At 31.6% G+C, this 26,301-nt stretch overlaps 3 protein-coding genes across 3 annotated transcripts in view; all 3 read left to right on the top strand.

Annotated features, from left to right (window-relative positions):
• Positions 1-26,301, top strand: part of LOC143069111 (uncharacterized) — a 76,003-nt gene that overhangs the window by 14,900 nt on the left and 34,802 nt on the right. The window lies entirely within an intron of this gene.
• LOC143069121 (uncharacterized) lies at positions 8,536-14,054 on the top strand. The gene is made up of 4 exons (XM_076243597.1): positions 8,536-8,649; positions 9,238-9,277; positions 11,869-12,020; positions 13,512-14,054. The coding sequence occupies exons 1-4, from the start codon at positions 8,592-8,594 to the stop codon at positions 13,742-13,744; spliced, it is 483 nt and encodes a 160-aa protein (XP_076099712.1). The 5' UTR covers positions 8,536-8,591; the 3' UTR covers positions 13,745-14,054.
• Positions 16,096-26,117, top strand: LOC143069129 (uncharacterized). The gene is made up of 4 exons (XM_076243608.1): positions 16,096-16,211; positions 23,636-23,693; positions 24,862-25,022; positions 25,846-26,117. Exons 1-4 carry the CDS (start codon positions 16,166-16,168, stop codon positions 25,920-25,922), a joined length of 342 nt encoding a protein of 113 aa, XP_076099723.1. The 5' UTR covers positions 16,096-16,165; the 3' UTR covers positions 25,923-26,117.

Raw genomic sequence — 26,301 nt, 5'->3', positions numbered from 1 at the left:
TAATTTGCTATGAATTAGTTGGTAAGTGTATTTTACATACTTCAAGTCACCGGTTCTACCAAGATATTTAATTTATTGAATCATGTTATATATAATTATGTCAATTAATTGTATCTGATTGTATGCCCTTCGTGGGCCCTGTAATTTGGGAAATAAAAATATTCTATTCTTTTCTAATTTTTTTCTATTCTATGGCAATTCTGATGAATAAACAGAGATCTGGGGTATATAACAAAATGACAACAAACCAATGACAAATTAATGAGACAGCAATCCAACGACACATTTTAAAAACGAAGAACCGATGTATAGATCAATGAGACAACAACCCAACGACAAATTACACGATTATTTGAAAGTAATACACCAATGAGGCAGCACCCTAACGACACATTCAACGAAGATTAATAATAACAATAAACAATACAAGGAATCTTTATATAGTAGCAACATTTTCAATAAAATTTTAGAATATTTAAACTATATTAGCAACTTTTTTCCAGGTCAATTTGTGAGTGGTGAAGGAAATGACAGTTCTTCAAGGTATAACATATATACTTATACACTTTACTTGGCGTCCATCGGAAATATTTTGATATTCTTATCATGAAACACTAAAATAAGTTAATGAAACCTTGTTAGGATGAAAATTGAAAAATGAGATTATAGAGTGGTTAGGCAGCAACCATTTGATTTTTTTCTTTCAATTTTAGCATTACATATAGTGGCAGCTGAGGGTGAAACAAACAATTTTTTTTTCTCAGAATCAAAAACAAATTATTTTTTTCTCCAAAAACTGGAAACAAACTTTTTTTTCCAAAAAAAACCATAGCCCCCCCCCCAGAAAATCAAATGGTTGCTGCTTACAGGTCGCATATCTTCGATACAAACTGTTTATTCTACCTACAATCAAAACCAACGATTTATGAGAGGTACAAACCAGAAACTAACGGTCACAAATTATTCTTTTGTCTCTTCGCGTTTGAAAGGAAATTTTTAATTTTTGGGTAATAAGAATGACCCTCGTCAAAGTTCTTTCCCGTACCATTGCGCAGTGCCGTGGCGAATGAAATTAACAAACAGGTGCTAGCATTAAAGTAATTCAAATATTTTCCTTCGTTCCCAATTTGTTTGAAGAGGTGTTGGACACCAGGTCCTTGGGGCATGTACCCCTTTTGATGTGTAAACTTATTTTCACTTATTTTGTGTGTTTCTGCTCTTATCCACATGAAAATACCAGTAACAATAGTAACAATAGTTTCTATATAGATAAAAATCCTGCATCAGTCATGCCCAGGCCAAGCACCTGTGGACTTGATGATACATTTTCAAGCGATCCTCAGTCTTTTGGGTGCAACCGAAAATTCAAAATAATCGTTACATTTCGTCGTAAGTCATTTTCAGTTAAGAAAAAGAATGTTATTAACACAATTTACTTTCAATCAAACCATACATGCTTATAGTTCTCAATGAGTATGCCTTCATAATTTCATAAAGTGTCTATACATTTATATATATAAATCAAAACAAGTTGCTTTTTTTGAAAAAAACGTCAAAACGTGAACCTTAGAACTTTTTTTTTATGCAAATCTTATTTCAACTGAATTGTAAATTATACCTCAGTGTTTTCATTATCATCTGTGTGGAGGATAATATTTTCTTTTTATTGTAAATCAGGACAATTTGGGTATGTTGAGAGTGGTGTTAAATATAAAGTGAGGAGATAATTAATGTTTTTATTTCGATATTAATTTTTACCAACGTGAAAGGTCAAACTACTACCAATGGATGACACTTCTATAGGGTTCTTATTGGTAGAGGTAATATTTCACCTAAGTCCAACAGCCATTTTATTTACTTTTCTGTGAAAAAAAAACCCATATTAGATAGATATAGGCAGATGCGGTATGAGTGCCAATGAGACAAGTCTCCATCCAAGTAATAATTTATAAAAGTAAACCATTATAGGTCAAGGTACGGCATTTTAACACAGAGCTTTGGCTCACACCGAACAGCAAGCTATAAAGGGCCCAAAAAAATACTAGTATAAAACCATTCTAATGGGAAAACTAACGTTCTATATAAAAACGAGAAACGAGAAACACGTATGAACTACATAAACAGACGACAACTACTGTCCATCAGATTCCTGACTAAGGACAGGTGCAAACATTTGCAGCGGGATTAAAGTGGATCCCTACAGATATAGCAATTTTTTTTTCACCATTGAATTTTTCTTGAAATTTGCATACATATACTATGCAATGGCCTCTATAAAAATTTGGGTTAAAAATAGTATGTCACCAGACTCGTTTCCATGGTAACGGTCACCAAAGTTGGTACATCACGTGTATGCATAAATACATACCTGATGTAGAAACTCTGGATTTTTTTGCAGCCTTTGAAAGTATTTTGAAAGGTTTGTTCTTCATTTATTACAAAATTATTATTTAGAATGTAAATAAAACACAAATGATGGCAGTTTTATTCATATTCATTGATTTCGGCTCCAATTTCATCAACACTGCTCCACACGATTATTTTGCTTCATAGAATATGGAATGTTTATTCCTACCAATAAGACAAAAGCAACTTACTTATCATTTGTTTGTGCATGCCGTAAAACCCTGTTCCACATAAGAAATGGGTTTGGATCCAGCAAATACATTTAATTTGCTGCTTATACATGTATACTTAATATACCTGTCCGAAATCAGGAGCCTGTTTTTGTTTGTTTGCTTATTATCGTTGTTTGGCTTAAAACATTGCCATTAATTTGATGCATATATGTGCATAGTGCTGAACATATACCACCCATGGGCGCTCTTATAACTTGTTTGTATAACTGTTCATTAAACCCAAATTCATTGTTTCTTAGAAATAATTTAACAAATGCAGTTAAACCTTTTTTGTTGGGAATCTTTAAAGGATATTCTTGTGCATCAATTAATTCTACTGCATTGATAATCGTTTCTTTTAAATTAACAATGATCATATTTGTGTACATTTACGTTACATCATGGGCAATAAGAAAGCATTCCCTTTTTATCTTGTGTGTAACTTTATTTTATTAATGAAATCCGTTGTATCTAGAATTCAATTCTAAAGTTATGCCTCTTCAATAATGCTGTTATAGTAGGTTGTTTTCTATGTGTTGAATAACAACTAACGAGAGCTAAAGGTTCTGATGATTTATTGTACCAGTATATAAAACAAGTCTGAAATAGCAATACAACATATATAAATAACAAGCTATTTCATATAACATACATATATATACTTTTACGAATATCACAGGTTATATAGTACAGAAATATTATAAATAATACCTTTAACTGTTATTAACTAAGTAGCAAGTAAAATGTATTGCAAGTAGAAAATGTTCAATGTTTACATTCAATGAAATTGACATCGGGTGTCACGTGTATTTTAACAAATGTTTGACCTTTGTCTATACACTAAGTCGGATAGCGATGTGAAATTATCGTGTATCTGTATAGTTGTATTCAATACTGGTTTACCTTAAATTACAAACGGTATACATCTACATTTATTAATAATGACTTCATTAAAATATATAATACGTATAATAATTAACTACATAATATCATACAACAATCATAAAGTTGCAAATATAATAATCATAAAGACTTATGATGTCAATATTATTGATTTATTAAAATCTACAAACTAACGGGAGGTAACTCATGTTAACCATACAATATAAACAATGCTAAACTATAAACAAATATACTCTTACCACTTGTCTTGTGGAGTGAGTTGTACTGATAAAGTTAATGGCACATCATATACACATCACACAATCATGTGTCCTATATAATTACATTACATGGAGTCCTGAAACCAAAATACGAACATAAATACTCGGACTCTAATTATAAAAATATACAACGTAACAAATATTCTTTACTCATTCATATTTGTACTTTATAAAAACTATACGATACAATACTATTACTTTATATAAATGGAAACACTTTTCCGTCTTTTACTTAATAAGGAGTCATTTATAAAATATAGACTATTCATGACAATAATCAAATAGTGATGTACGCAAATTAACAATACAATTCTACCGTGGCAAATAAACCGTAGATTATGAAATCATATACTTATAGCGTAATAAAATACTCTCTTGTACATCTCGTGTACTTGTGTTACATACATGCGATATGAGGAGAACGTTACAAAACAAAATAGAAACTTTACTAGAATATCATTTACGTGAAAGATATAAATAATCTATACTATCAAACGAGAAGACCTCATTTTGTGTGTCGCTTCTCCTCCTTCAACATTAAATTAATCATCATGCCTCTGTATCCTATAGGTAACATGTATAGTCGCATTTGTCATGCATTCTTATGATCATTCATGGCGTTCAATGATGTATATATTGTATGTTATTCTGTAAACATTTAATTTTCACCCCTTTTTTCTCTAATCTTTAAGAAATTAACCCCTTTTTTCTCTAATCTTCAAAAAATTAACCCCTTTTTTCTCTAATCTTCATTTTTTTTGCCCGTTATTCTCTAATCTTCATTTTTTAAGGGCATTATTCTTTAATCATTTAACCCCATCCAAACCCTCATTCATAGAAAATAACGTGAATATTACTATACATAAAAGTAAGGTTTGCAAGTAATAATTTAAACTGAATATACAATATTCAAAATATGTAATTAAGCTTTATAATAAATATACATGTAGTAATTAAATAGAGTAATTAAATAGATGATTTTTACAATATATAAAATGATCATAAAAATCGCTCTGCTACATTAGGTCAAATAATTTCTCAATCTCAATCCATCTCCGAGTCGTGGGAGAGTAACACCTATTGATGATCGGTCATAAGGAACATTAATTAATGTACATTGTATCATACTAGTTGACCAGTTCGCAATGCCTCATTAATTATTTCTAAATGAATTTTATGAATGTTTGGAAGACTGAGGTACATGTGTCCATGTTTTGAATCATTATTACTCTTTAAAAATTATACGTATGGAAAGCTATTTCGTTTTTTTTCTATATAGATTTTCAGCTATATATTTTATTATCATATAGCATATAAGTGAGTAAGCAATCAGTGTAAAGTTCTTTATTGCCATGTTTTAAATATATTGAATACCCCGTATGGAGGTGCTCTTAATTGCAGGATGCTAATACAGATAAGAAGAAAAAATGTTCCGAATGAACAAAAAGAACGTTTCCGAATATTCCTCCATAGACCATATTTTTAACTAATAAATATGCGTGAACCCTCAGGGGTTCACGCAATAAGGATCCCTTTTCGCCTACATGATACAATAAGGGAAATTCTTTATTTTTTTAGGTTAGATGCCATGGTGTTATTATTGGCACAGGTCTCGGGTGTCTTCTTATAGTTGTCTTATTGGGAGTCGTTATCCAGACCTTCCGTGAAACTAACTGTTGTAGGCTAGATCTAGACGAATCTACAGACGGCAGTATCGAAGATACATCTCAACACCAACGTGAACCTGTAGATAAACCAAATCTAAGGAGAATCCGTCTTTGGATTCACAAACATTTTAATCAGGTCTGATACAACACCCGTTGTGTTTTGAATAAAATCATAAAAATGCTACGTAATACGATTTCTACACTATGTGACATTATTTTCAGAAGAGATCATTGTACTTTTATTCATTTCAATTTCTGTACTTTATTGATAAATAAGATATCTCATTATTTAGTAAATTCATATCACTTTCTTGTAGAACAAACGTCAAATGTCATTAAATCGTTGTTTCAATTTATATCTTTTATATCATTTGATCGTCAAATTTTTGACAATCTCCGATTTTGAACAATAGTGTTCATATCAAGAAAAGCCTATACCATCAACGCTGCAGATACAACGAGACAGTTTACACTAAATAGGAATATACAGGGTCAGCTAATTTTTCATGGGGCAATAATTTGTCGAAAAGATTTATCTGACCAAACTGTTGTTATAGAAAGAAAGAGAAGATACAAAATGCACTTTCAAAATACATAAGTCGGAGGTAATGCGACAATGCCATCGTAAAAAAAAACCCCGAAAAGTAAAAAAAGTCTATAAAACACTACATAGAAAAACTAAAGTAATACGAACCCCATAAAAAAGAGGGGGATCCCAGGTGCGGAAGAGGTGAATCAGATCCTACTTCCCATGTGGTACCTGTCATGGTGTAAATTCAGTGATTTATATCATTCAGTGATGTCAAAGTTAAGGAATAGGGAAAGTGCTTACTGCAATTATTGTTAAACTCCTTTCTAATACTTAAAAACTGCTCCCCTTAGAAAATACATGTAATTTTTGGTTAAAAAAAATCTTTTTGAAACAAGAAACTATAATAATCCCCATTTACAAAATATAGATTATAAATTTTAAAACGTTTTACACAACTGAAGAATAAGAACAGATATTAGCATTGTTGAAAGTAAAATCATATAAATACTGAACACCGAGGAATCTGATTCAAAACGGAAAGTCCCTAAGCAAATGACAAAATTAAAATCTCAAACACATCAAATGAATGGATAACAACTGTCATATTCCTGACTTAGAACACGCATTTTCTTAGGTAGAAAATGGTGGATTGAACCTAGTTTTATAGCTAGTTAAACCTCTCACTTGTATGACAGTCGCATCAAATTCCATTATATTGACAAAGATGCAACAAAACAAACAGACATAATAGTTAAAACAGCCAAAAACCAGCTGATCAGGATCTATGAAAATTAAGTTATTTGGTATGATGGCAATGAGACAATTATGCATGATGAATTACGTTGAACCACAAGGTTTAACAACGAGTAAAAGAAACACCGTTTTCTAGAAGTAAAGTACAAGAGATTTACAGAAAACTAACGTGCAACTTATATTACAATAAACGAAAAACAATTAAGAATTGAATGATCTTTTTTGTCAACCCTATAAAGTTACAAAAAAAGGCATTCAATACTTATAATTACATTTTTACCTATAGGATCATGAAAACACGCCTTTTATCAAATTTTTATTTCATTTACCTGTGCACTTTATTGTGAGACCTCGTGTCATCATGAATGAAAAGTTGCATTGTGTAATGCAATTGATTAAGGAATATCACGAGATTGCTAGTTAGCCAATCAGAATAACGTATTATAATGAAACAAGCCAATCAGAATAACGTATTATAATGAAACAAGCCAATCAGAATAACGTATTATAATGAAACATACATCTAATGTAATTATTCGGTTATATAAGACAAAGAAAACAAACCGATTACATGCTAATTGTATTGGACATGCACATGAAGAACGTGGAAAGATTAAACAGATTTGTAAGCGCTCAAAATTTCATTAACTACGTGGACAATGGTGTAACAACATAGAATTAGAACACACTTTTAAAAAATGTGCTAGAGCATGACTCGTCAGATCGGTATGCATAATACACAATAAATAGAAGAAAACATAAACAACAATGAAGTGAGAGTTACTTTTGCTACGTGGTGAGGGTACTGTGACTTTGAGATGAAAAACAGCAATAACAGCACTGTTATTTTGCTTTTTATGTGATTTTAGTTGTAAATGTACTGATTTTGTGTCATGGATCATGCATATCTTTGGTTTTTCTTTTCAAATTATAACGTATCGATCTGATATATAAAGTGTTCATTTTTTAAAGTTACTGAAAGCCAATTAAAAAAAATCCTTTCAGACTAAAACACAAACCAGTAAACCTCCAACAGATTTAGGTATTGACGTCATAAGCAATCTAGAAAATGCATTTTGTCGTGCAATACCAAAATCTAGTTAGCGACAGGAGGTAGGACTTTTGGTAGAAAAATATGTTACCTTTTGGTACGTATTAAGCTATTCAAACTAAACGGCAATGAAACGAGTTTTTTTTACAACAATGACAAATTATGAATGAGTTTATTCTAACTTAACAATTGCTGAGTTATACATTGTATAATAAGAAAAGATTGCAAAAGTACAAATGACCCTCTGTTTACGTAAACGTTGCAGAATATACAAATTATGTAGTTCAAAATGGATCCAGCTATCAAGGCAGATATAAGTACTTTTTAAATAAATACAGAATTCAGCATCAAATCCAGTGATAAACTTAGTACACTGCATTGCATGATCAAGTCATATAAATGTAATTTGTTTTGAACAGCCCAAAAAAGCATTTGGAATGAACAACGTATACTCAGATTAATCAAGTAAGCAATTACATTTTACATAATTTTCATTGCTTAAGTGTTGTATCCTTAACGTCCAGTTTTAATTTTTATTGTATATAATGCACATGAGGACTACATGTTAATATCATTGTTTACCACTGACAACCAATCAGACACTGTTCATTTGGAATACTGAAAGTATTATTTAATCAAAATGAAAGGTTATACATGTTTACTTAAACAATATAACTTAATTTAATAGTGTAAAATTTGTAAAATGACTGATTCTTTTGTCTATATGGACACGCTATGCACGGTAAACTGCTTATAATGCAATCATGTATTTATTCAAAATAATATATTTTGGATCATTTATCTGCAATGTATGCAATAGTGGGATCTAAAATCGTGTTTGTTTTAATTTGCTATGAATTAGTTGGTAAGTGTATTTTACATACTTCAAGTCACCGGTTCTACCAAGATCTTTAATTTATTGAATCCTGTTATATAGAATTAAGTCAATCAATTGTATCTGATTGTATGTCCTTCATGGGCCCTGTAATTAGGGAAATAAAAATAGGCTGTTGTTCTATGGCAATTCTGATGAATAAACAGAGATTTGGGGTATGTGACAAAATGACAGCAACCCAATGACAAATTACAAGGAGATTTGAGGTAACAATGAGACAGCAATCCAACGACAAATTAAACGAAGATTTAAGGTAACAACGAGACAGCAATCCAACGACAAATTAAACTAAGATTTTCTGTAAACGTGAAAGACAGCAACCCAACGACACATTTTAAAAACGAAGAACCGATGTATACATCAATGAGACAACAACCCAACGACAAATTAAACGATTATTTGAGGTATAAATCAATGAGACAGAACCCTAACGACACATAAAACGAAGATTTATAGAATTTCCATTGTACACAATAAACAATACAAGGAATCTTTATATAGTAGCAACATTTTCAATAAAATTTTAGAATATTTAACTATATTAGCAACTTTTTTTAGGTCAATTTGTAAGTGGTGAAGGAAACGACAGTTCTTCAAGGTATAACATATTTATATACTAGAACACTTGATTATTGTCCATCGGAAATATTTTGATATTCTTTTCACGTAACACTACAGTAAATAAATGAAACCTTGTTAGGATAAAAGTTCCTTTGAGACTATAGGAGTGGTAATACAGGTCGCATATCTTCAATTCAAATGTGACACCAAGCGTGACCGCAACAATCTACACACGCAGAACAATTTGTTCTGCAATGAAAAAAGTGAGAGGATTTTCCGGTTGTGCATGAGTGGAGCAATTGTCACCGCTTCAAAAGGTATGTACATTTCTAAATCGCAACTTTCTAAATCGACTGATCAAAATATTGAAAATAAGGAAATGCTATATGCTGTGGTGAATACTTTAAAGAAGAGATACATGTATCGTTTACAGTTGTACACGGAGTGAAACTCCTACAAAATCAGTGGCCCCACGATAAATTGGCGAAAAAAATGACATTTTAATTTTGCAATCATGGTTTTATTAACAGACCTACAAGTTCAATTTTTTTTCGGTCAATGGATATGCATGTCGTTTTAAGTGGCCTGTACGCTGTCTGAAGTTGATAGACGTCTTAATAAATCTTAAAACAACAAATCTTCATTATTTCATGCGTGAAGGGGATCGGTTCTGATTAATTGGTTTCACAAGTAAAAATTAAAATTTTGCCTATCTGCAAATTTGGAGACAGATTTGCAATTTATTGGTTAGACTGTTTATTTATATAAAGAAAATTTGGTAATTTATTGTATAAATCAAAATAATAAAACAAACATCAAATTTTGTGTTTTTAACATATGTTTTTCAAATAATCGGGGATAACTCTTTTCGTAAAAAAATATATACTGGGCTGATTGGGAAAATTTTAATTTTTACTTGTAGTAAGAAAACAAAATCGTTGACACTATTTTTTTCTTTTTCTTCAAACACATTGTGAAACCTATCTTCCCACAATTTATGTCAAAATTCTATCTCATAGTTTTCTTAAGCACACAAATGTGTTTTTTCATGTACAATCTTTAGCACAGGCACTTGTCTCAGATTCCCCCCCCCCCCTATATACCTTAATATAACAATATATATTAAGGTGGTACCGAACACCTTGACTAACTAAAATTAAGTTGGCTCGTTTAATTTTCATAAAATTTTGACAAAATATTTACTTTCACCCTTTAAAAAAAATATAAAAAATTCAAAAAACTTGAACCAATCACTTTCTCTGAAAAGTTTGGTTGGTTATGTTCCGGATCATATGAGTATTTGGACCATATGCATATGGTCATGGTCAGACCATATAAGTATAATACTCGTTTGGTTAATAACGGGCCGAACCATATTTCTGATTTTGTAGGAGTTGCATTCCATGTACAACAGTAAATGATACATGTATCTCTTCGTTAAAGTATTCACCACAGCATAGCATTCTCCGATTTTCAATATTTGAATCAGTTGAATTAGAAAATTGCGATTTAGAAATGTACATACCTTTTGAAGCGGTGACAATTACTCCACTCAAGCACAACCGGAAAATCCTCTCACGGTTTTCATAGCAGAATCCATTGTTCTGCGTGTGTAAATTACCAGCCGTGGCAGATATAGATTCTTCTTGTAGAATTAACAAAGTGTCCGTGATTAGATGGCGTTCGACACAGAAACATGCCGACGAAAATTGAACCAAAATTTCTTTTAAAAATATCTGCCAGGTGTATTGGAAGTACACCACTAATTCATGGTCCCATTGCTTTCTATGTTAAATTCCTCCGTTTCAAGCAGGCACACCTCTTTTATTTTAAGTTCAAATAAAGTGGCAATCATTGCATTTCAAAGCAACACTTTATGGTGTCTTGTACTGAAAAAATCAACATACCTTGCATTGCATATAAGAAAGAACTGGTTCCCGGAACTTCAGATGTACCAAAACAGGTACTTCAGATCTGACAAACAGACAAAATGTACCCTCTTTTTAAAATTTGGTGCAGTTTTTTTAATATTCAAAACTAAAAGTCCAAAAGTGTTCTACAATGATCACCAGTCCTTCAGCTTTCATTTGATACCAAAAATACCTAAATATTCTACATATTTTGAAAGTTACACTCATGCGTAGGAACTATTTTGTGTTAAATATGTACTACTTTCTGGTATGTGCTTTCTGGCCGGGCCTGAATTAGTGGTGTTACACCTATTACCCACGTCATTTGAACTCTGGTGGTGAATGGTGTTGTCCAAATGGCAACCTTACCACATCTCCTTTTAATATTTTTATATCGTTAGTTATTTCAGTTAGCTTCAAAGAGGAAATTAGACTATAGACATAAAACTAGGATAACTTATATAAGGACGTACACTATTCCGTTTACTCGAGAAGAAAATCCTGGGAGTATTTCTTTCCAGAAAAAAATCCTTGGTACAAATTAGTATTATTTCGCTGCATTGGAGAAGGTAGACTGGTCTTATGATACAATTTCCTCACATGCTCCATGTTTTTTAACTTGAAATTTGTAACAATGACAATAACAACAATAATAACAATAATAATGTAAATACTAACTCATATTATAATACAGTTTTGTACAATCTTTTTCCCCCAGTTCTGATGGAACTATTTTAGGTGCTGTTCTCGGAAGTATATGTGTAATGCTAGTGGTTGTAACATGTCTTATCGTCTCAGTTTGCTGTAAGTCCAAAGTGTGTTCTGTACAACCGTCTCAAGACACTCAAAGAAATACAACAAATATTACAGGTCAGTTATACACCTACAGATTTCTTGTCTAGATAACAGTAGACCGCGATATCATGAGTTCTACTTCTTTGAAAATTTGTTATAATATTTTTTTTTAGTTACACGCCAGATTTGAATGATTAATTTAACCTCCATTAGGTGAAAGTTGAAGATCCATCATTACCATTTTGAATCATTTTCTTCTATAATTCTAGTCACCTATGTGCGTTGTAGCGTGGTCTCCAAGAGAGGTTCGTCTTGGTTAGGGATTGAACCAACGACCTACTTCACTATAATAATAGTCTAAAAGAACCGAACTATTAGTTGCAGAACATTTACTTCAAGTCGAGATGAAACTACCTTTGACGGACTTTTTCATCTATAATCATTGTATACTATAATTTTCTTATAAAGATCTTCTGTGTAGTATGTATGTTAAATATACCAGTACAAAATAGGTGAATGCTTTTCGGACGATATGAACCTAAAACGCTTTACGAATACTTGAAGTTAGTTTCTAAATCTAGAAATGGGCGTATTATTTATCCAATTATTTATTTCTTATATATTTTCAAAATAGTATATGCAACTTCCCACAATATTTTGACACTTATCCAAACAAGAACCAAGTGATTTTTCTAAGATTTCTCTCGTTTACAACATTTTAACAATCGGATTAAAGATTGCCTTAAGGTACTTCAGGGGGTATAGAAAAAAAATGACAAAATTTTCCTATACTTTGCACAATCAAATATTTTACTATATGCTTCTTTTTTTCCAAAAAATGATAAAAGTATGGGTCCCCGCTCAATTTTTCAAGGAACGAGTCTTTCAAAATTGCCAAAACTTGCTTAGGTTGTTCCTGGAAAAAAACACCATTTTTATGCATACAAAGAAATCTATGAGACAGAATTTTGAGATTAAATATGAGAAGAAAGGTTTTATAATATATTTTAAGAAAATAAAAATAAAAAATGGTGTCACCGAACTTTTTTTCTTGCTACAAGTAAAAAATGAAAATTTCCCTGTATGTCCAGTATAAATTTTGTACTAAAAGAATTATCTCCCCTTAAATGGCTTAGTTGAAAATTCTAAAAGCACAAATATTTGGTATTTGTTAAAATTTTTTTAGATAATGCAATGAATAACTAAGTTTTCTTTATATAAATACACAGTTTGACCAATAAATCAGGAATAAATTGCAAATCTGTCTCCAAATTTGCAGATTTGGGCAAAGAACTAGACCGATTTTTACTGTGATTGTACAATTCAAGATGGCGGTATACCGCTGAACTTCCTTAACTAACCAGACGACACTCTTTCCAAATCATTTACTATGAAGAAATATAACCGGTAGAAATATATAAATTGGTCGTTTTTTCAGAAATTTTTATAACCTCTTGGCCTTGATCGATGTTGCGGTCGCCTGCATGTTAATACAAATGTTATGGTGCTGATAATCATTGTCAAGGTTCACTGAACCATCTTATATATTTATGCTTTCTTTTTCAGTGAATCTTGATCGACCGCCTTTAGGACCTCCTAGATACAGTTCCCTGTTTCCTAATTCTAGACTCCCACCATTGACGAATTCGATAAGCCGATCTAGAGATGATAACACTTGTGAACAGAATGCAACTAACAGTTCTTTACATGGACATTCTATTCGACCGTCGTGTATACCAGCAATATCACCTCCAGAATATACCCCAAATATCATCCCTACATCAGAACTGAGAGATTGACGGATTTTTTTTATACCTTAAAGACTAGCTTCATTTAATTTATGACACAGAAAAAAAAATACTGTTTACATGTAAAACCATTATTAGAGAATGGACAATGTTAAACTATATGTTCCTCGCGATCGGTAGTGGCCATCTTGGATTTTAGATCGCCACTAAAACCACAAGTATAAATGAATATCATGGTATCACTAGACTGTTAGCAAAATTGATCAAGCATTTAAATCAGTTTTTTTCGTGTCATGAATCAATCAAAATTTAGAAAACATGAGTTATGCCCTGCAAATTACAAACAAAATCATAAAATTTAGCTAAGACTATATTATCCTTCATACATATACATTTAAGATTGAAATAGGAATCGGGGAATATGTTAAAGACACAGCAACCCGACCAAAAAACACAAAACAGCCGAAGTCCACCAATGGTCTTCACCACAGCGATAGTTGGGCTTCAGCTGGCTCCTAAACAACAATATGTAGTACCAGTTCAGCGACAGAGCCTGACTTGGGACAGGTACATAACAGTGCGGAGGAGTTAAGCATTTTTTATTAGATTTTAGCCCTCCCCGTATAAACATGTAGCCAATGTGGTATTACAAACACACTATAATATGCGTTGTAAAACATGACGGTTTCAGAGAAGAGGTTATAAACAATGTCAAAGGTATCAGATGGTAAACATGTTTTAGGTTAACAGTTAGATCGGCATCAAAATCACGATAGTTTTTATAACAAACAAAACACCGTCAATGCATTATATCACGACTGGTTCTAAATAGAAATATATTTTTTATGTTTTCACTGCGCGTTTCCCGTGAGAAATATACCACCCGATCAGCAAGAAATGAGATATGTATGTGTCTCATAATTGTGTCAAAGCCAATGTTTCCACTGTTCCCTTTCTTGCATGTAGAATAATGTGTACGGTTAGAGTGACATACAATAGATATAAGAAGATGTGGTATGAGTGTCAATGAGACAAATCTCCATCCGAGTCACTATTGTAAAGGTTGACCATTATAGGTCAAAGTATGGTCTTTCAACAAGGAACCTCGGCTCACACCGAACAACAAGCTATAAAGGGCCCAAAAAACATTCAAACGGGAAAACCAACGGTCTAATCTATATAAAAAACGAAAGACGAGAAACACTTATGAACAATATCAACACACAAAAGCTACTGCAGATCAGATTCCTGACTTAGGACAAGTGCAAACAAATGCAGTGATTTAAACGTTTTTTTAAATATGTACCAACCTTCACCCTTATCTGAAGCAATAGCGTAACATTACAACATAAAAAGAAGCACTATAAAAATATATCAAATGAAATGGCTTAACTCAATCAAAATACATATTAACACAAGTGAACATTTACTGAACAAATAGATTTGATCTTTGGTACAAAATGTCTTTTTGTGGACTGTTACATTGTAAACTAGTATGTTAAACGCCCGGCTATAGGTGTGTTGGTCCTATCATGGAAGTAATTAAATATTACTTCCATGGTCTTATGCGTTCATATGTACCTACCGAATTCATATAGAATGAAATTCAAAACAGTATGGCTGTGGCCATTGATTGACACATTAAATTCATCCATCGACTGGGACAATTTACATGAACGTTTGTCTGTAACGACCACTGTTCACGACGTACCTACGATAGACATTTAAACTGTGGGGTCACCAAAGGTTTCTTAACGCCTTTAATTATAAAATAGTTCAAAAAAATAATCAGGAATAACCTTTATGTTTTGATTTATATAATTGATATAAATCAAAACATCGTGTTATTTCTGATTAGTTTTTCGAATTACTTTATTAAGGTGTTGAGAACCTTTGGTGACCCCATAGTTTAAGTGTCTTTAAAAAGTACATAGTGAGCAGTGGTCGTTACATACAAACGTTCACCTAAATTGTCCCAGTCAATGGATGAATTTAATGTGTCAATCAATGGCCACAGCCACACTGTTTTGAATTTCATTCTATAATGCTTTTTATATAAAGATATATGTGTCCTTCAATTGAAAGCCTGCTGACGTAATTTAATATATAACAAGTATTTAGCTAACAGAACTTAGTTAATATTGGGTAATACTTGATTTTACAACAGTCAAGTTACCACAAATGTTAAAGTATTCAAAGAACATTACAGGATATAATGGCGGAAGATTATAATCTTTGTATCAAACAATGTTTTACACCTAGTTGTGTAATATAAAAGGGTAATTATTTACAAAGGGCTTAATCATGTGGACTGTGACACCGCCCAATGAAAAAGATTTTTTTTATTTGTCATTTCTAAATAATTCATCCATTAAAATATATAAGTCAATATTTACATACATGTACTCAATACCTAGAACATTAGTATACACTATACATGTACATGTATGAGGTTTAAAATAAAATGTTAAAATGATACTAATTGTGTATGTGTGCTCATGTGTTATTCTGACAAACGGTAAGACATTCTATTCTGTATGGTCTATGTTTTCTTTATTTAAGAATATATTAAACTTATCAAAATTAATTTACGAAGATAATTCAAAAAAAGAATTTGATTGAAAAATTACTATAGTAAAAAAAAAAGAACTTTCGATGGTACATATATCGGTATATATTTATTTTCTTTAGATAAAAAGAACAAAACCCATAATAATATTATGCATTTCTGAAAGTCTTAATAAAGCGACCTACAGTCCAATATTATAATAATGGGGAGGCGACGATTTTTAAACAAAGTTGAATATTTTATGATGTTTATTTTTTTTTGTTTTGTTTGTTTTTTAAACATTTATCATTCATGTGCAACACAAATTTTCTTGCAATGGTAATATTTTCGTCTTGGTGCTTACAAGGATTTGTCTAGTAAGTTACTATAAAAATTAATCCTTAGTGCTAAGCAGTCTTACAAATAATATATCGATTCCATCCAGAATTAAAGTGCATCTTATTAAAATCGAAATACATCGACTGTTTGTCAAACAAACGGTTGACTCGTATATATGTTTTACTGATAAAGGTCAAATGTGCAATAGTTGCCCTGGAAAACTGAAAAATTAACAGTATTTGTTTCCACAACAATATTTTTTTTTTTTTAGAATTTAGCATCTTATTTTCCCATATTTAATTTGTTCTACCAAACGAGGTAAATTCCAACGGATTACATTAAAGTTTTTGGTCTATTATTTTTTGGTCTATTACATTTTGATCTTTAATTGGCACTGTGGCTGTTTTAAACGCAACACCGCATACAAAATATACAAACATATAACTAGTGTACAGGTTGAAAGCGAGGGGAATACCGCCAAAGCAATAGTTTACAATACATTTATACATTCTTTTAAAGTTAATGATCTTGAAACGTTATAAAAGGTTGTGATAAAATATATCTTTATTGTCCATTATTATGCAATAATAATCGGATTATTGTCCTCTGGCTAAACTAGTAAAATAGCGATAATTGTTTCTTTTGTAGTTGAGTGTAAAAAACATGTATTATCTTTCGCACTTTTCACTGCCATCGAATGGTGAAATCGATGGAGTGACAATAATGATAATTTTCCCGTTTATGATTCTTACAAGGTTTACACTATCTAGAATTTGAATCAATTATTAGATTATCAGTCACGGTGGCTGGACTTGTACCTTGTAAACAGGTTTTGACCAACCATATGCATATTTCTGACATGTAGTACACAGGTCGTTACTCTACTGTCCACAGGCTGTACTTTAAAATGACACTCAATAGTTCATATTTATAAAGCACTTTTTGAAATAATATTATTGTAAACGTTCCTAACGTCACTATTCTCTCGGTTTTACACAAAAATATAGAGCATTACGAATTATCCACTCTGACTTATTATAAGATTATAAAGATACGAGATTCACAGTGTAGATACTATTCTGTACGCTATCCGGAAGTCGCGATTTTCGAAGCGATGATTTCCAACTGGCTAACAGTACGGTTTTGCCTACGGTAACTTTTCTCATCATTTGTTTACTCCTATATCTATAAAGTGCTTTGAACATCTTCAAGGTATAAATAGCATCATAAATATGAGTTACTGTAACAAAAACATGCATTAGAATATAAAATATACGTGTGCATCACATCAACTTGGTAGAAAAAAGTGAAATCGATGGACAATTTTGCTCTCGTAGTACAAAGCAAATAATCTTTTATTGCAAATATTTGCATCAGTTTACAGTTAAATATATACTGTTTCAATATTCTTCTCGTATTTAAGTAGGATATTCGTATTTCCCATAAAAAATATGTTTTCCTTGAGGATCCCAAAATAAATTACTGTACGATCAGTCTAGAACTGACTGTATTCTAGAAGCGATTTCAGATTTTTTGACTGTATGACCAGTCGTGATTTTGAAGAAAAAACAACAGCAATTTGAAGGTATATACGTGTATATGTGATATTATGAAATATCCAGGGAACTATAACGTGTAATTACTTTCATTAGACAATACAAATATATTTCTGATGAATTTTTTAGATGGCAAAATAACTGTATTTTTGTTCCATCAGTCTTATCTAAAATCAAATGCCTAAAAAGTAATACATGATTCGCTAGTGGACTTTGTAATAGTGTATCGTTACATTTATCTGTTTATAGCTATTACATTTTTAAAGATTATTTACACCGTCCTCCTTTGGGTTTATTCCCGATTGTCCCACTTTTTAAAATTTTAGAGTTCTGATTGTCCCACATGAAAAGTTCTGATTGTCCCACATTATTTTTTTTATGTGAAATGTTCTTAAATAAACAGTAGACTTGGTGTTTGTGTTGTTAAAATAACAAGAATTTATTATTACCAATTCAAAGTATTATTTTTTGGTTATATCAATTTTTTTAAGTATTAAATATGATTTTTTTTGTTGAAATTAATGCACTTTTCATTAAATAATATAACATTTAGTATTCAAAAAAATATATCTAAAATGTTACTTTTATTTATAAAACAAATACAAATACCAACATTTATGATCATATTTGTTTTTTAAATTCAAAATAAATAACAAAATAATGCTTACCGGTACATTTAAAGGAAAAAAGGTACAAATAAAAGTAATATTTTTTGTTTAAATTCTAAATAAATAGTAAAATAATGCATAGGCCTACATTGCAATATTAGTTAAATATAAACTCATCATAGATACCAGGACTAAATTTTGTATATACGCCAGACGCGCGTTTCGTCTACTAAAGACTCATCAGTGACGCTCGAATCCAAAAAGTTAAAAGGTCCAAATAAAGTACGAAGTTGAAGAGCAGTACGGACCAAAATTCCTAAACGTTTTGCCAATTACTGCTAAGGTAATCTATGCCTGAGGTAGAAAAGCCTTAGAATTTCAAAAATTCAAAATTTTGTAAACAGTTAATTTATAAATATAACCATATCAATGATAGTTCATGTCAGCACAAAAGTGATGACTACTAGGCTGTTGATACCCTCGGGGAAATATATCTCCACCAGCAGTGGCATCGACCCAGTGGTTGTAAATAAACTCATCATAGATACATGTACCAGGACTAAATTTTGTACATACGCCAGACGTACGGGTACGGAGTCCCATTCGGCGGCTCGTAAGACGCGTTTCGTCTACAAAAGACTCATCAGTGACGCTCGAATCCAAAAAGTTAAAAGGGCCAAATAAAGTATGAAGTACGAAGTTGAAGAGTATAAATGAATTTAATTTGATTTGATAATCTAATTAAAGTTAGTAATTATTTTTTTGTATGAACTGCCACCTATTTGTTACATTTGGACTAGATTTGTTGCAATTTTATGATATTTTGTGCATGATGTATGTTTTATGTATGATTATGCTTTAATGATATACTTATGTATTATGTATGCTTTATTGTTGAACCTTCTACAATATGTGTGCTTTATGTAATCAATTGTGTTCTAAAATGCTTGATTGAAACCCTTTATCATATAATGAAGAAATGAGTAGTGCCTGACGGCCCGTGGTAAATATCTGATAATTTTTACTTTACATTATATTCTATGTTTGATGATACATGTATTTCATATTAATATGTGCAACATATTTAATACTCACTTTATGTTCTTGTTTTTTTCATATTTTACAAGAAAATAGATTAGTCACCTGTAATTACCTACTGCACACCATAAAAACAGATTAATTACAATAAAAACAATTCCCGATTGTCCCACAATTAAACTTCCCAATTGTCCCACAAACATCTTCCCGATTGTCCCACAAAATTCCACTACCTTTTAACTGTAATTTAAAAAAGTGGGACAATCGGGAAGACACCCTCCTTTGACCAATTGATGATAACATAAATCAAGCTTGTCTCTTTTAAAATAACAAAAAATGGATAAAGACAGCTTTGCGTAGGGGGTTAATTCATGTGATATAATTTTGGTAAGTTTACAGAAATAGAAGGTCCATAATGCATTAATAGAGTAAAAATGGAGCAGTTTCAGAAAACTTTAATGATTGGTTTAGGAGGTGTTGGAAATGCCTGATGGGTGCCCTCGTATAATGCAATGTTCAAGTCCGTATCTTATATAAAGTAACCCCATAAAAGATTTTTACTAAAATTCGAAATAGACGGTGCACAATACAGTCATTAAACGGGAAACTCCACATTAAAATTTACGACAAAAGAGACGATTTTTGGTTCCCTATTGTTAATTTTCCATTTTTAGATGGTGATGTTCCTTTGGCACCATCTGACGGTGTTTATATTTCACAACTTGTTCGCTATGCCCGTGTCTGTTGTGACGTTTTTGATTTTAACGAACGCAACCTATGTATTACTGGTAAATTATTAAACCAGGGATATCGTTACCATAAATCACTTAAAACCTTTACTAAATTTTTCCATAGATATAAAGATTTGGTTTTGAAGTTTGATTGTACCTGTAGACAACTTATTTCAAACGGGATAGCACATCCTCAATTTTACGGAAATGTTGTTAACCGTGCCCGGAAATGTTGTTAACCGTGCCCGGAAATTTAGAAATGATCCATGTAAACTTGTCGCTCCTTTAAATAAACTTATTCTAAAAGGTTACCTATTCAACACTGTAATAAGATCATTGAATATTGTTTTTATTGGTATAAATATTGATTTTGTTATCAGTAATTATATTAAAAGCAAACTAAATATTACTAGTATGTTATATACATATACATATTCATGGATCTACAATCTGTCGATACCTGTAACTTGGCATTGCACAAGGTCATGTTTTTCTCTGGCTGTTTATGACGTTTTTACACTAAATCCATTGGATGTTTGATGTGTACGGATTGATAGTTTAGTCTTAGATGCATGATTTTTTTTATTAGTTGTTAGTGGCTTTGAACTAGCTGTCAGATAACTGCGAGTACTCTCAGATCTGTTCATTGCGTCTTTTTGTGTCAGGATGTATAAGTATTCGTCCACGTCCACTTGTATTTTTGTCCATCTGATGAGTTAAGCCTTTTTCAACTGATTTTTATAGTTCGTTCTTATGTTGCACTGTTATATCACTGTCCCAGGTTAGGGGAGGGTTGGGATCCCGCTAACATATTTAACCCCGCCACATTATTTATGTAAGTGCATGTCCCAAGTCAATAGCCTGTAATTCAGTGGTTGTTTGTTTATGTGTTACATATTTGTTTTTCGTTCATTTTTTTACATAAATAAGGCCGTTAGTTTTCTCGTTTGAATTGTTTTACATTGTCTTATCGGGGCCTATTATAGCTGACTATGCGGCATGGGCTTTGCTCATTGTTGAAGGCCGTACGGTGACCTATAATTGCTAATGTCTGTGTCATTTTGGTCTTTTGTGGATAGTTGTCTCATTGGCAATCATACCACATCTTCTTTTTTATATTATCATTTATGATAAGGAATCCGAATAAGATTAATTAATAGTTATATCAGTGACGGATTCAAAAAAAGGGGATCCGGCATTTTTAAACCCTTTTTTAACTATAAATGCATTTGTATGGGAACATATATTTGAAATCCCCTTTTCTCCTGGATTGGACCCCCTCTCCATTTAAAAATGGCCGGAACCCCCAATGTATATAAAGGGGTTTATGAGGAGACGCGCTTACAAAACCGGCGAAACATATTGTACCGGTCCAACGGACGAACGGAAAGACGGACTTTTTTATCACTATAACCCCCCGCTTGACAAAGTGGTGTACAATTGAGTGTCAAAGAGACAGCTCTACATCTTAAACAAAGTGAAGGAACTGTGATCAATGATAGGCTACAGTACGGCCTCGAATGTGTGTAAATACATGCATTTTTATATAACAACTAAATCTGTGTGTTTGAACAATTTTAAGTATAACGGAGGACATTTCTGAAGCTTATATACTAGAATACATCAAACCTTCCTCTTATTTTAGCAACATTTAAACATCCTTATACTTAATGTAGTAAGTCGAGTACACCCTATTTAGCTAAAAAATGTTTCATAAGTTTTCAGGATGTGAATGTATTGAAATATATTTGTGTTATTTAGAAAAATGCCACCTCCTAATGTATCGTAAATAACTTTGAAATCACCACTAGAATACAGTGACATAAAGACTGATCATACAGTTTTAAAATATACAAGCGAGACTGATCGTACAGTGAGAAATTCAAACAAGTGTAATTTTCTTATTTCTGGCTTCAAAGATCTGGTTGAAACTTTTACCACCACTTGAAATATACTTCATTTAGTTAATTAAGTCTGGTTTTTACGTTAATTTGTACACAAAGAGGGTAAAAAGATTGTTTTTAGGTTCGCCGACTGATTTTTCTTAGTGATGCACTTGAAAATCTCTTGATTAAGGCAAAGATACGAATAATGAATGTGTGGAATTTAATTCTAAACCATTTGAGAATATCGATGTCGGCTGAATTAATCATTCTCTAATTTTTGTGCTATTTTCACATTTCCTGACCGGTGTGAGAAAAATATTTCTCCTCACTAGTGAAAAATCTGTTCTCGGCAAATGATTAGTCGAAATTTGATTATGACGTCAAAATGTTTTGTATTCTTCTCAATTTTCCTATTGTGACGTCATGAAAAAAGGCGACCTTGCCTGATGACGTCGCATATAAAGAGCACAATTTTCTGAAAATCTTTGAAAAAGAACGATAAAAAGCATTAGAGAAACAGATTCTTACACTATACCTCGTGTATTACGATATTTCTCCACTCTCGACCGTTAAATTTTATTATTTAAAGGGCTCGGCAAGCCTCGCGCTTTAAATAATAAAATTTAACTGTCTCGAGTGGAGAAATATCGTAATACACTTGTTGCAGTGTAAGAATCTATATTTATGCAATGCACAGATGATCAACTTACCGTTTAATTCAGTATACCCATCAAATTTAAAATGTGATCAAAAAAGTTCTCGCTTCGAAAATCGCGACTTCCGGATAGCGTACAGAATAGTATCTACACTGTGAGATTTAATAAAGAAAATAAGAAAAAAAAAATAAAGACAATTTACAAAAAACACTCAAATGGTAACCCAGACACGTGTAGTTGTTTCCTTTCCAAATGGAGGCTACTATTTGAAGTATTGTCGTTTTATTTGTTATTCTCTTCATTCATTTTCTTTGTTATTATCTTCATTAACCGAACTTGTTGGACTTCAAATCTAAAAGGTCTATCATGGTACAATTATAAATGGATTTTTTTTAACGATATAACATATTCAGTGCCGAACATCGCTTCGAAATGCCTGAAAACACAATTATAAAGCTGTGAAAAAAAGTGAATTCAAGATTCTTAAATAATTTTGAAGCAGTCAATCAAGAAAGCATTTACAAAATAAGATGATTATAATTGATAATGTTAATGACTTCATATCTTTATATCTTTTTAGTGAAAAGTGTAGCTGGACTATGCAGCAATTCTACAGCAGAACTAAACTTTTGCGATCCGTAAGTGAAAACAGATATGGCCAGGCATTAAAAAATACCATTATCTAATGAAGCATCGAGTTTTTATAAAATAATATCAATCATACAATACATACAGCAAGCTTGATATGATGCAACACTAGTGCAATAAAAAAACTCAATGTTTCTATTTGCAATTTAAGCGAGGACGTAAAAGCACATTTTGTATGAAGCGCGGAAAGAATTTGCTACAAAACTTAATGAATTTTCCTAACCGTTGAAAGTTTTGCGAGAGCTAAGAATCATTGTATCCTATCTAAATTTAACATGTTAGCTAATATATCGCTCACATCAACACACACACATGTAGGTAAGCAGTTTTGCGATCCTATTTGTTTTTCGAGGATAAGTTCTCTTCTTGACTCCACTTTTCCTGGGCATCACGATGCGAAAAAAAATAGTTTCAATCAGTTTTCCAGCCATTTTGAAAATATTACTTAAAACATCGGTTCTTACTGAATGCCTTAGTTATGGAAGTACAACACTAATGCTTTTAATGTTAAATTCATCAATTCAAGTAGGCACAGCTATTTTATATTATGTCAAATTAAGTGCCAATCATTGCATGTCAAAGAAACAACTTATAGTTGTCTTATACTGAAAAAATCAACATACCTTTAATTGCATAGCCAAGACGGAAAAGGTTCCAGAAACTTCGGATGTACCAAGACAGGTACTTCAGATCTAACAAACAGGCACATTTTAGCCTCCTATTTTAATTTCATGCTTTATTGTTATTGATAAAAATGTCAAAAAGTGTTCTTAATTATCACCAATCATTCACCTTTCATTTAATACAAAAACATTCAAAATATTTTGCATGTTTTTAAAGTTTCATGCATGCGTAGGAACTATTTTCTTTTAAATATGTACTACAAGTATGTTTTTTTCTGACAAGTTCAAATAAATGGCATTACACCTTATGACGTGGATAAGGTCCTCAATTGGCTTTAATTAGATATATGTAATTGTGAATATCCTATATATATATATAATATATATAAATACGGAAGACAATTACAGTATTGGTATTCAAGTCCCGATCAATAATTTTTGTTTCATGTTGAATTAATTTATTATACTGCGAAGCACTCCATACCTTTTTACAAAGCTTTAAACTTTGATTTTTACATCTGATTTCTCATTTTAGCGATGCAGGGACCATTGTTGGCATGGTAATTGGTGGAATAGTGGCAATCATTTTGATCACCATTGTTATTCTCCTTGCTTGTTCACATATACGGATGTTGGATAATGATGACTATCTGATTCATAATACAGCAGTATCAACTAATCCATTAGGACGCTCAGGTGACGGCAAATTTCATATTATTCCAATAAAGGTTGACTATTTGAATCGTATTCATGGCATCCAAAATTATATACAATTTCGTTATTTTGTTCACAGAAAAAAACTGGCTGAAAGGGTAAAGGAATATACTTACATTTTGAAGATAATTAATCTGAATCTAAGAAATATCGAAATTCTTAAAACCTACAAAATAAATTTCGTGTCATTTGAATCTTATATAATACATATTTTAAAACTATTTTCACCAAAAGGTGGTATCGAATTTTGTTTTCAAGTAACCCAGGTCTTTTGAAATTCCCACCCAAACCTATTTATTTTGTGTAGCTTTCATTAAGGGTTTGTATAGACATTTTTACAAAAGTGGACATTATCCACGTTTCCCCTTTTTTTTTATATTTCCACTTAGATTATCATTAAGTTCCATTAAATACCATTCCCCGTTGTTAAAGAAACATCCTGTGCAACCCGGCGATTTGAGGATAATGAACAAATGACTTTCAATGGAATATATCTGTATGTTTCCTAATGACATTTTAAAAATGTTTCCCAATGACATTTTAAAAATGTTTCCCAATGACATTTTAAAAATGATTCCCACTGACATTGAACTTTTCACAATGACATTGAACAAATGTTTCCCAATGACACTGAACAAATGTTTCCAAATGACATTGAACAAATGACCTTCAATTATATATATATGTATGTTTTTCTAACGCTGTGTTCTTGCTAGCCAACACTTGGACAATTCTTAGAGTCATCACCACAGAGTAAAAATAAATAAAAGATTAATATATAAAAGAATGCATTCGTCTATTACAGGTCAACCACCGCGGTATACCAGACGTACAGAGAACAGGAATATCCATCAAACAACTGAACAACCGAGTACTGTGTAACAAACTCAATTGGAACATGATATTATTTGAAGTTTTCAGGAACATTATAAGACAAAAATATCAAATCAAGAGAGAGAGAGAGAGAAAGAGTGGGAGATAGATAGAGAGAGAGAGAGTAAGGGAATTTTTGATATTTTTTTACAATGCTTGTGCAATATACTTTTACAGCTTTTAAATAAAAAGACAATTTTTAAAGTTGTTGTTATATCAAGTTACCGTACATTACGTTGCAAATTTTGTTGCAAATATCCACAGTTATTATGATGTGATTGCCACTATTTGTACTATAACAAGCAACAACCACAACAACAAAAAAAAAATACAAAAAAAATACAATAGGTTTGTATAGAAACATCTTTCTCAAAAGATTCCCCATGAA

Source organism: Mytilus galloprovincialis, chromosome 1 (assembly GCF_965363235.1).
Source record: "Mytilus galloprovincialis chromosome 1, xbMytGall1.hap1.1, whole genome shotgun sequence".
NCBI classification, from domain to species: domain Eukaryota; kingdom Metazoa; phylum Mollusca; class Bivalvia; order Mytilida; family Mytilidae; genus Mytilus; species Mytilus galloprovincialis.
Note: the sequence above shows the minus strand (reverse complement) of the source record. Positions and strands in the feature narration are given on the sequence as shown.

What these genes read in the sequence shown, in the direction of transcription:
- LOC143069121 (XM_076243597.1), top strand. Translation starts at nt 8,592, where the DNA reads ATGTATGCAATAGTGGGATCTAAAATCGTGTTTGTTTTAATTTGCTAT. An exon ending in AATTTGCTATGAATTAGTTG is followed by an intron (nt 8,650 to 9,237) that starts GTAAGTGTATTT and finishes AACTTTTTTTAG; the next exon opens with GTCAATTTGTAAGTGGTGAA. An exon ending in AAATACAACAAATATTACAG is followed by an intron (nt 12,021 to 13,511) that starts GTCAGTTATACA and finishes TTTCTTTTTCAG; the next exon opens with TGAATCTTGATCGACCGCCT.
- LOC143069129 (XM_076243608.1), top strand. Translation starts at nt 16,166, where the DNA reads ATGATACTAATTGTGTATGTGTGCTCATGTGTTATTCTGACAAACG. An exon ending in ATGTGTTATTCTGACAAACG is followed by an intron (nt 16,212 to 23,635) that starts GTAAGACATTCT and finishes ATATCTTTTTAG; the next exon opens with TGAAAAGTGTAGCTGGACTA. An exon ending in TAATCCATTAGGACGCTCAG is followed by an intron (nt 25,023 to 25,845) that starts GTGACGGCAAAT and finishes CGTCTATTACAG; the next exon opens with GTCAACCACCGCGGTATACC.